An 11,340-nucleotide genomic window follows, 5' to 3' on the forward strand; every position below is an offset into this window, starting at 1 on the left:
TCTGCCGTTAATCTGCTTTTCCTGAAGTCAGGCAGCGATGTTAGCAGCACGCTCCTCTCAAACTCTTTAATGTTAAACATGAAGAGGTTTCGATCTTAAGCTCAGCTCCTGAGGTCTCCGTTTGTGCCGCCCTGCAGAGAAGCTGTGGATGGCTCCAGAGCTGCTCAGGATGGAGTGTCCTCCTCCTCAGGGAACCCAGAAAGGAGACGTCTACAGCTTCGGCATCATCCTCCAGGAGGTGGCGCTTCGACGAGGAGCCTTCTACCTGGAGGGAGACCCGCTCAGCCCTAAAGGTAGGTAGCTCTGAGGTTCCTGCTGCAGGTGTGCAGCTTTAAAGGCTGATGGTGCACACCTGTAGGTGTGCGTGTCGGGTCATGTGATCGGCGTCGACCTGGTTTCAGATTAAGCCGCGATCCTGCTGGGATGAATCAGAGCAAGCAGCACGTCCACGCTGGTTCCTCAGCCGCCTCTCAGGTCATTTCTGCGTTCGCTCCAAACCACAGAAAGCGCTTCACGCTGCACGCTGAGCTCTGCTGCTGCACGCTCACAGAGCAGCTGGGGAGCAGAAGCTGTTTACCTGCTCTCTGCTCAGGTGCGTGCTCCGGCAGCGGCGAGCCTCATCACCGCTAATGACCTGGCCTCTGATTTATTCGCACGGAGCACACTGGACGTTCCCGTCTCTGCGCTTCCATTCATTAGGACTCGGCGTCTGTGTAGCTGGTCGCTCTGGTACGACCTGCTGTCGCCATGGGAACCTGCATCATGCTGACGGGGTTGCTAACAGCACAAGTCTGAAAAGGATTTTATGTTATTTATAAAGAAGTCAAATAAAGTGTTACACCATAAACCGTCGCTGGGATCATCGTCGGCTGTTCTGTTTGTCTCGTACGGACGCTCGTGGTCACTTGTTTTACTGCACAGTCTGCTTTCAGTCACAGATCAAATCCATGTTTAACACCAGTTAAATGTATTACTTTAAGGTTGCGTTAAACAGGATGGTGCTCAACACATTTCATGAAACATGTTTTTAACTCTGCTGACATTTTTACAGAGACTGTGCTGCTCATCCTCGAGCAGCTCACGTGTGCACCAATGCCAGCGCTCCACCTGAAATCACCAATGAGCTGGTAGTTTAAGGTTCACTGCGCTGAATGTGCTGAACTGTTTCTGTGCAGAGATCGTGGACCGCGTGATTCTGGGGGAGTGGCCCTGCCTAAGGCCGACCATCGACTCGCAGAGTGACCGCCCCGAGCTGGGTCAGCTGATGGAGCGCTGCTGGGCCGAAGAGCCGACGGAGAGACCCGAGTTCAACCAGATCCGAGTGCTGCTGCGCAAACAGAACAAGTAAGACCTGAAACCGCGAGCAGAGCGGACAGCGGGCAACTTCAGGGTGGTGCATCAGTGACATCCTGTGGCCACACAGGGAACAACACCCAAAACTGCATTTGTGTGTTTACAGAGTGAAACATCTCCATCTGAAAGACCTGGATGGCTGCTAACTTTCTGCTTCTTAATTCAGATCAAACTGAGGTTATTGTACTCGGCCCTGAAAATCTTAGAAATATGGTATCTAAGCAGATTCTTACTCTGGATGGCATTACCTTGGCCTCCAGTAACGCTGTGAGGAACCTTGGAGTCATTGTTGACCAGGACATGTCCTTCAACACACATATTAAACAAAGATGTAAGACTGCGTTCTTCCATTTGTGCAACATCTCTAAAGTTAGAAATATCCTGTCTCAGAGTGACGCTGAAAAACTAGTTCATGCATTTATTACTTCCAGGCTGGACGACTGTAATTCATTATTATCAGGAAGTCCTAAAAACTCACTGAAAAGCCTTCAGCTAATCCAAAACGCTGCAGCAAGAGTCCTGACAGGGACTAGAAAGAGAGAGCAGATTTCTCCTGTTTTGGCTTCCTGTTAAATCCAGAATTCAAAATCCTGCTCCTCACATACAAGGTCTTAAATAATCAGGCCCCATCTTATCTTAATGACCTTGTAGTACCATATCACCCTATTAGAGCACTTGGCTCTCGCTCTGCAGGCCTACTTGTTGTTCCTAGAGTATTTAAAAGTAGAATGGGAGGCAGAGCCTTCAGTTTTCAGGCCCCTCTTCTGTGGAACCAGCTTCCAGTTTGGATTCAGGAGACAGACACTATCTCTACTTTAAGATTAGGCTTCAAACTTTCCTTTTTGCTAAAGCAGATAGTTAGGGCTGGACCAGGTGACCCTGAATCCTCCCTTAGTTATGCTGCAATAGACGTAGGCTGCCGGGGGATTCCCATGATGCATTGAGTTTTTCCTTTCCAGTCTCCTTTCTCACTCACTGTGTGTTAACAGACCTCTCTGCATTGAATCATATCTGTTATTAACCTCTGTCTCTCTTCCACAGCATGTCTTTATCCTGTCTTCCTTCTCTCACCCCAACCAATCACAGCAGATGGCCCCGCCCCTCCCTGAGCCTGGTTCTGCTGGAGGTTTCTTCCTGTTAAAAGGGAGTTTTTCCTTCCCACTGTCGCCAAAGTGCTGCTCATAGGGGGTCATATGATTGTTGGGTTTTTCTCTGTATGTGTTATTGCAGGGTCAACCTTACAGTATAAATCGCCTCAATGCGTCTGTTGTTGTGATTTGGCGCTGTGTAAATAAAACTGAACTGATAGTAAAGTGGACACGAGCCCACGCTTGGTTTTTGCCCACCCAGAACACCATGTGTGTGTTTTCAGGGAGTCACGGACCAACATCCTGGACAACCTCCTGTCCCGGATGGAGCAGTACGCCAACAACCTGGAGGAGCTGGTGGAGGAGCGAACGCAGGCGTACCACGAGGAGAAACGCAAGGCCGAAGCCCTGCTGTACCAGATACTACCACAGTCAGTACTGCAATTACTGCACACAGTGCGGCTCTACAGTAAACATACCCTCCTTCTCCTCAGGTGCACCTTTGGACATCTTCCTCACAGCTGGGTTCTGAGCATGTGCAGTTGTGCGTGTGATGTATGGGCCGCTCGTCTATGGCGTTATTTTTGTGCGTCTATTCTGAGCGCATGTAAATAAAATGTTTGCAAGTACAAATGTTGCATTTTGAGGAGAAAATTATTTTGCACGAAGCAAACTCATCGCTGCATGCAGGAAATGTGTTTCAGTGTTTGCTAATGTCCATAAACACACAGTAACAGCCGCTCTGTGTGCTCACAGACGTCTGCAGACCTGCTCTCAACATCTCTGCACGCTCATCTCTCTGTACAGCGTTACAAATGTGCCACAAAACGAGCCAATCACAGACTTGGATGCAAAAATTCTGATTGGCTGTTTTGGTCTCCAATCAGCTCGACAGCTACTGCGTTCCAGAAACACGGTCCAGAGTGTAGCCAAACCCCTTTGCAGTTAGTATGTTTAATTATTTGTTTTTAAATATAGACTTTTTAAAGAGCATTGTTGGTTTTAAGCTAGTTTGAACCAAACCGCTCTGCTGGATCTGGCTAGTAGCTGGTGAGCTCGTGTGTGTGACAGCAAACACTGAAACACATTTCTTGCACGCAGCAATTATTTTTCTTCTCATAAAATAATTTTCTTCTCAAAATGCAACATTTGTCCTTGCAAATTTTTTTACACCAAAATAACAGCATACTCCTCCTGCCGTGTACTTTGGAGGGTCTGCTGGGTGGAGGCACAGCTGGTTGGTGTAAACAGAAAGAGGCGTTCCCCTCTTCTACTGCCCAGCTGTGCACAGGTGTGACCCTGGGATGAGTCCGCACACCTGTAGTCCCGCTCACACACCTGCGCCTCGATGCTCGAGCCTATCAGATATTTGTCTGAATGCTGGACGCAGCGCTCTTCGGCTGTGGTGACCCTCGATGTGAAGGCGGGGTCGATTTAAACATGGCGATGGTCTTGGTGTGAGTTTGAGGTCTGTGGCGACTAGAACTGATAATAACTTAAAGATTATTGATATCATTATTGATTATTGACCGTTGTATTGAGTCTCGCTGGGTTCTCATTGGCTCAGTGTTGCAGTCGTTACTCAAAAAAAGTAATCATTACACAGAATAAAAAAGTAATGCAGTATGTTACTTAATTACTCCCAGGAGAAAGTATTTGGTTTGAATACTCGTTACATTACTTGGCTGTTACAAAATAAACTGAGTCACAGTCGCACACACCAACACAGATCCTGAAGAGACTTTAAAGCGGTCGTCATGGTGATTCTATAAACATTGACAGGTAGACACAGAGGCTGCAGCCTCACCTCTTTGTTACCTGTTCAGGCTCTGGCTGCTGGGCTCAGGTCTGCATACGCGCTGCTCGTCTCTCTGGGTTTTTGGCTAGCTTAGCGTTAGCATGCCGTCTGCGCTTGCAGGCAGTCGTGTTAGCGGCCTGGATGGATCTTCCGCTTCACTATTACGCTGTCGTCCTTAGTAATGTCTGTATCCACGCTGCACGCTGCGCAGCTCTTTTCCTCCAGCACACGAGCTGACGTCAGCTGATTGTAGCTGGAGTGCAAGAACTGAAAAGCAGGTAGACCAATAATTCCAAGGAACTGGACTACTGGGAACCAGTTCTGGATTCTTGTCCTATAGTGTTGACATCAAAGTCAGCTTTGTTGTCATCTCTGCTATATGCAGTTCAGTATATAGAGAGACAGATGACGAGGCTCCAGTTCCAACAACAATAAATACAGGAAGAGTAAGAATAAATATACACTTTGAGGTAAAAAGGGTTAATAAATGTAACGTTTACAATTTATAAAATGAGATTTAAAGTGACTTTGAAGTGGTTTAAAATAACCAACATAGCAGTTTTACAGTATAAATGATTTACAGTGACCAACATGAGCAGGACTGTCCACAGAGCAGCGTCTGTGTTTACAAAGGCAGCGATGTGTGAAGTCCAGTAGAGTCAGTTACTGGTTTGTGTGGGTGTGTGTGGTGGGGGGAGTGGGGGAGCTGGTAGTGAGGTCAGGAGTCTGATGGTTTGTGGGAAAAAGCTGTCTCGCAGTCTGGAGGATCGGGCCCCGATGCTGCGATAGCGTCTGCCGATGGGAGGAAAAGAGTCCGTGTGAGGGGTGTGCACCAAGCACACATGTCAGACAGGAGCATCCAAGGTTGGATGTCCAGCAGCAGAGGTGGTGAAGGTCCCGAGGTGCACACGGACATTTTTTATGGGCGGAGCCCCCTGCTCACACACTCATGGCGCCGTATTGTCTCTCTGTCAGTTCGGTGGCCGAGCAGCTGAAGCGTGGAGAGACGGTTCAGGCTGAAGCCTTCGACTCGGTCACCATCTACTTCAGCGACATCGTGGGCTTCACCACCATCTCCGCAGAGAGCACGCCGATGGAGGTGAGACGAGTTTACCTGAGTACTTCAGTACTTCTCACACAGCTTCCAGGTCCAAAGACACAAACACAGAAAGCCAGACGGAGAGTAGCACCGGATACCTGATCCTCCCAAATCCGAGCTTGGACTCTGAAATCGGCTCTGCGTCCTGTCACGCCGTCAGGGCTGCGTGTGACTGACGTGTCAAACGCCTGCAGCGCAGTGCAGGTGTCTTATCAGACACGCTGGTGTTTCTGCTGCAGGTTCAGACGCTGCATGCTTGCCACCATGTTAGCACGACCCTGATAAGCAGAGAACGGATGGATAAAAGGTGGAAATAGATTCCCATATTTGTACTGCAGGGATCAGTAACTCATGAGGCAGCACGATTAACGATGTCCCAGCAGACGGGGCGTCCTCGGCCGGCCGGACGCCGCTGCATACATTTACAGATTTAATCTAGAAAACTCTCCCTCACCTGTCCTTCTAAGGGTTTTTGGATAGCGACTAAGAGTATGATTTGGAATTAAAAAGGAATTTCAGTGTATTTTATTTGAAATTACAATCTAATTATATTTACCTACAAATACACACTGGGATAAGGAGGAAACCAGTCAGAAATAATTATACTGGAAGTTTAAGTAACCTGTAAGTCGTCTCAGGCAGGGCTTCATGCAGATCAATGTAATGAATATTAAATAAGGTGCTGTGATGTACAACCCTGACACCACGTGTCAGTGTTCCTGTAAGTATAAATCTATAATCACGCTGTTGTATCAAATAAAACACACTGAATTATAAAGTGTTAACATGTTCTCTCACACACTGAAAGCCAGCGGCCTGCAGGGGGCGCTCAAACACCGTCCTTCAGTCTGACGTGCTGATGTCTCTGCAGGTGGTGACACTGCTCAACGACCTCTACACCTGCTTCGACGCCATCATCGACAACTTTGACGTTTACAAGGTAAACGGCTTGTTTCTTTCCTCCGACCTGTTCTCAGGTCAGCTCTGAGCAACAGAGACCAGCTCACAATAAGGACAACTTTTAGTGCGACTCTAACTGATGTCACGGTGCTGTGGCGCCCCCAGGTGGAGACCATCGGCGACGCCTACATGGTGGTGTCGGGGCTGCCGGTGAGGAACGGGAAGCTGCACGGCCGAGAGATCGCCCGCATGGCGCTCGCCCTGCTGGACGCCGTCAGAGCCTTCAAGATCCGCCATCGACCCGAGCAACAGCTAAAGCTGAGGATCGGCATTCACAGCGGTGACAACACACACAGACTCACACACACAGACAGACTCACACACACAGACAGACTCACACTGATACACACACGTGGTGACCGCCCCGTGTCCTCTGCAGGTCCCGTGTGTGCGGGCGTGGTTGGTCTGAAGATGCCTCGGTACTGCCTGTTTGGCGACACCGTCAACACGTCATCACGTATGGAGTCCACTGGCGAAGGTACGTGCACAAAAACAGGTCATGTGACCTGACGCTGCAGTTTCAGCCTGAAACCTCTGAACTGTAACTAAGTACTCGAGTACTAATCCAGAGGGAACATTGAACTTTGATCTCTGCATTCTTCAGGTGTTCACACGGAAAATAAATGGGTTCAGATCCACGTGTTAACGATCACACTGAATACACATACGATGACCAGGTCACGTGACTTGGCGCGATAGATAGACGTGAACGAAGACGTCGCTCTGTGAATGCTGACGCAGCAGCGCCCTCTGCAGGCTGTTGCTTCCCTGTTGATGGGCTTCAGTTTAGTGACTCAGTCTGAGTCAGCTGATACTGCAGTTTTGTGCTCCATGAACAGTTTTTCTGTTACACGTGTAACAGCTGAGCTTCATTAACAGGAAGCAGATTTATTAAAGCCCCTTCAGAATAAAGTGATGTTCTTTAAATAAACAGCAGATTAGATTTTTGCAGGTTGGACTGAAAAACCTAAAGGAGCATTTTTATTCCTGCTGCTGTTGCCAAACATGACGTGTGTGTGTGTGTGTGTGTGTGTGTGTGTGTGTGTGTGTGTGTGTGTGTGTGTGTGTGTGTGTGTAGCGCTGAAGATCCACGTGTCGGCGGCGACTCGAGACGTTCTGCTAGAGTTCAACTGCTTTCAGCTGGAGCTCCGAGGGGAAATCGACATCAAGGGCAAAGGGAAGATGACCACCTATTGGCTGCTGGGAGAGAGCGACAGCCAATGACAAAGCACTGTCAACAGGAGGACGACAGGAGAGGACGGAAGAAACGAGGAAAGGAACTGAGGAGTGAATAAGGGGTAACACCGCTACAGATGAGGGGACGAGGAAAGGACAGAAGGGAGCGCAGCTTGAAGGAAAGGAGGACTCACTCGAGCGCTCCCCGCCTCCTTGCTGCTTCCCATCTCCGAGCAGAAGGACTTTGGATGGATTGGGACTGTCGGACGAGAGGAAGTGACACGGGAACGGAGGCACACGAGGACCCGGACTCTCCTCACACTCGGATCAAAAGTGTCCTGCTTTCCGGTCCTGGAAAAAGAGTTTTTCGCCGTCGTCCCGCTGGTACTCCGAGCAGTTTGTCTCTCCACGCTGACGTTCACCATGCTGCCTCTTCTTCACTTTTATGTGGCCCTGCATTCATCATCTTCATTTCCTGTCCCTGCTGTCACTGGAGGAGGGGCACCTGGACAGAGCGCCGCCATGCTAAGATGGTGAGGCTAAGGCTAGCCAGCAGGTTTGAACCTGGAACCTCGTTGCTGTGAGTCAGCGGCGCTAACCATTAACGTGGGGTGTAATCTGAGCTCAGTACTGCCCCTGAGGCCAGACACAGGAAGCACCCACACCACAGCAGAGAGACGCTGTTTGTCCTGCCTGAGAAGCAAACACAGCTTCTGTGGGAGGAACATCTGTGCTGTAGCCCCTCCCACAACCTCTGACGTCAGCGGCTGCGGCTTTGAGCACGTTTATTTGGTGGAGCCGCACATTTAAGATGACCTCCTCCACAGTGAGGGTGAGACAGCGTAAAGTGCAACGTTAAAAATGCAGAGCTGCTCTGATTCTAGCGAGTAAAGACCAGAAGAGCCTGAACCTGCAGGGACCGACGGGAGCGCTTTATATACCTGCAAAAACAACCACGCTAACGTCCTCCTGCTTCCTCTTTGCCTCTTGTTTTCATGTGACGTCCATGACAGGAAGAACACCTGATAGGGCAGAAAAGCAGGAAGTGATGTGGGTTAGCTTCCTCGGGGGAGACTCGGCACAGCTGAGCTGACGGAGGCTGTTCAGCAGTTTGCTCTCTGTATATAAATCAGTTTCACTGCAGTGAAGTCGAGTTTGTTTCACCTGATTTTGTTCGATATCCCGACGGGACGAACACATCGGATCGGCCAGAGAGACAAAGGAGTCAATCTAATCTGTGAACTACAGCGTTCTCCAAATATCATCAGTGAGGAAAAAACGGTCAAAGTTTCAGAAGCATCAGTGTTTTTATCACACATGGTGAAGTGAGGAGTGAGCGCGGGCCCTCAGCTGCGTGCTGTCTGTTTGCATCCCTGCAGCCAGGAGCTCCTGACTCAGGCTCGTATACCACAGAGGACGCTGTGCATCAGAAAAACGCTGAAGCTAAAAACAAAGCGCTGAGTTTGGGGACTGTTCTTCAATAAGCGACCAGATCAGCGTACGTCACCTCGCAACGATCAAAGAATCAACATGGAAACCGCGCTGCCGTTTCAGAGCCCGAGAGGAACAAAAGACTGCAGAGCTGCAACGTGTCCGAGCACACCGTCGTCTTCTGCAGCTGCTCTACAGCAAACGCACATCTGTGAGGCGCCGTCACAAACAGCTGGAGAACATCAGAGACTTTCACCAATCAGTGTTGAATGGATCATTGTAACATCTGCACATGTTTCAGATCATTTAAAGTAATTTATATTCTGTTTGTTGAAACTAGATCAATGTATTTTAATCCCACCATCGTCTGAATAAAAGCCTCGAGCTGTGTGTGGTGTGGTTAACTTTGATGTCTGAGAAATTCAAGTGAAAAAATGAAATCATCTCAAATTAAACTTTGCTTCCTCGCTAATGCTAATGCTAGCTGTGTTTCCACAGGAAGTGCAGATTGTAGCTGACGTCAGAGGACACTCGCACACTTTCACCAGTTTACAGTCAAACACCTCCAGTTTAGGTCCCGCCTCTCAGCTGGGATGGACCCGTCCATACAGTGGACACAGCTACAGAGATAAGCACAGCTTTTGATGACAGCAGGCGACTGCAGGCACAAGATGGCGGTAATGTGAAGGCCAGATCAGACGAGTGACGGCGCCGTCTTTGTGCTCGCCGCGTTGCTTGTGTCGCGAGCGTCACGTGACGACTTTCACATCACATTCTGGGTCACAGTCTGTAGCAGTCCCCCGGACCAAGGAAGAAATAGAGAGAGCCTCGACGGGTGCAGTAATTTTTACTTTGAGATTCATTCAGAATCTAACAGTGCGCCAATGCACCGTGAAAACTAAACAGAAACACAAAATACATTTTCTTAGACGCTTATTACAAATATGAACTCAAATAAAGCAGAAAATACAACAAAATATACAACAAAATATCAATTAAGCAAAGAAATACAACTTAAAACATGTACTTCGCTCCGCATTCCAAGGGCTGCAAATTGTTAATTCCGCTAGAGTCCGGTATCACGCTGCTTCACACTTCATTGAGAGCTGCCTACTGGGACACGTGCGCCACAAAACCGGTCTGAGCTGGAAGTGCAGCTTGCCGCTAACTAAACAACAGAGCCCTCTACTGGACACTACGCGTAGCTGTTCAGGCTTAGATCAATAAACAAAACTGGACATTTACACTCCCACCAAATCATGTATAACAAACAACATTCTTTACATGATTTCCAGCTTTAACATATGGACATTACTACAAGAACGAACACAATTTCAAATACATCATCAATAAACTTTCGCAAATACGCCTGATGTGACAGTATTGATTGAAACATCAATTAGTTATTTTCTAATAGAACTACAAGCTTTTGAACAGGTCGCTCAACTACGTGAGGTTTGTGTGCTGTTCCCTGCTTCTTTACTAAGCCTCGATCGCCAACTTGAAGCTTGACTCTGCGGACCAAACCGTCATCTTCTTCTGGTGCTTCAACCACTCGAGCCAGTTGCCACTGATTTCTGGGAAGCATGTCTTCTTTGATAATGACTATGTCATTGACTTTAAGATTTCGACGTGGTAGGTGCCATTTCTGTCTCATAGATATGTTCAGAAGGTACTCTCTTTTCCATCTACTCCAAAACTGCTCAGTGAGATACTGGACTCTGCGCCAACGTTTCCTTGCATATAAGTCCTCTTTCACAAACTTTCCTGGTGGAGGCAGTGCAACCTTTGATTTCATCAATATGAGGTGATTTGGAGTTAGAGGTTCAGGAGATTTAGGATCATTGATTCCATCGACGCTCAGTGGTCGACCATTAACGATAAACATCGCCTCATAGAGTTCTTAGAGAGCTGTCATCCAGCCTGCCTTGGCATTGAGCAATGGTGGCATTGAGAACATTGCGGATGGTTCGAATCTGTCGTTCCCACACACCTCCAGCATGGCTAGCAGATGGGGCATTGAAGACGAACTCACACTGTTTATTGGCAAGGAATGCTTCTAAGGCATCTGTGTCACATTGTTTAAGAGACTCTCTTAGCTCATTTTTGGCTCCAATAAAGTTTGTACCCTGGTCACTGTACAACTTACAAACAGCTCCTCTTAAGCTGATGAAACATCTCAGAGCGTTGATGAAAGAGTCAGTAGAAAGATCCTCAAGCATCTCAATGTGGACTGCACGTGAGGAAAGACAAGTAAAGAGGAGTCCGTATCTTTTATGCTCTTTGCGACCTTGTTTTGTGACAAATGGTCCGAAACAGTCCATTCCACAATACATGAAAGGATCTGATTTTTCAACTCGTTCCTTTGGAAGTTCAGACATGCGTTCTTCTTCTGGTGAACGTCTTAGTGTTCGACATTGAACACATTTGCTTAT

The 11,340-nt window shown here is 48.2% G+C and overlaps 2 protein-coding genes across 2 annotated transcripts in view; both read left to right on the top strand.

Moving 5' to 3' along the window:
• LOC102209014 (atrial natriuretic peptide receptor 1-like) overlaps positions 1-112 on the top strand; it is a 38,425-nt gene extending 38,313 nt beyond the window's left edge. Inside the window, exon 11 of the mRNA XM_013913599.1 lies at positions 87-112. Within this exon, the coding sequence (XP_013769053.1) occupies positions 87-112 (26 nt within the window). The remainder of the gene's footprint in view (positions 1-86) is intronic.
• Positions 113-118: 6 nt separating this feature from the next.
• LOC102210661 (atrial natriuretic peptide receptor 1-like) lies at positions 119-9,295 on the top strand. Its single transcript, XM_005744103.1, has 8 exons — positions 119-293; positions 1,176-1,344; positions 2,726-2,872; positions 5,215-5,338; positions 6,210-6,278; positions 6,404-6,578; positions 6,678-6,776; positions 7,377-9,295. The coding sequence occupies exons 1-8, from the start codon at positions 149-151 to the stop codon at positions 7,520-7,522; spliced, it is 1,074 nt and encodes a 357-aa protein (XP_005744160.1). The 5' UTR covers positions 119-148; the 3' UTR covers positions 7,523-9,295.
• Positions 9,296-11,340: the final 2,045 nt, after the last annotated feature.

The sequence above is a fragment of the Pundamilia nyererei genome, unplaced genomic scaffold (assembly GCF_000239375.1).
Source record: "Pundamilia nyererei isolate P.nyererei 1_Seehausen unplaced genomic scaffold, PunNye1.0 scaffold00139, whole genome shotgun sequence".
NCBI lineage: Eukaryota > Metazoa > Chordata > Actinopteri > Cichliformes > Cichlidae > Pundamilia > Pundamilia nyererei.

Excerpts from the sequence above, each read along its gene's own strand:
- LOC102210661 (XM_005744103.1), top strand. The coding sequence starts at position 149 with ATGGCTCCAGAGCTGCTCAGGATGGAGTGTCCTCCTCCTCAGGGAACC. Across the intron at positions 2,873-5,214 it reads CTGTACCAGATACTACCACA|TTCGGTGGCCGAGCAGCTGA; the intron begins GTCAGTACTGCA and ends TCTCTCTGTCAG. Across the intron at positions 6,777-7,376 it reads TATGGAGTCCACTGGCGAAG|CGCTGAAGATCCACGTGTCG; the intron begins GTACGTGCACAA and ends GTGTGTGTGTAG.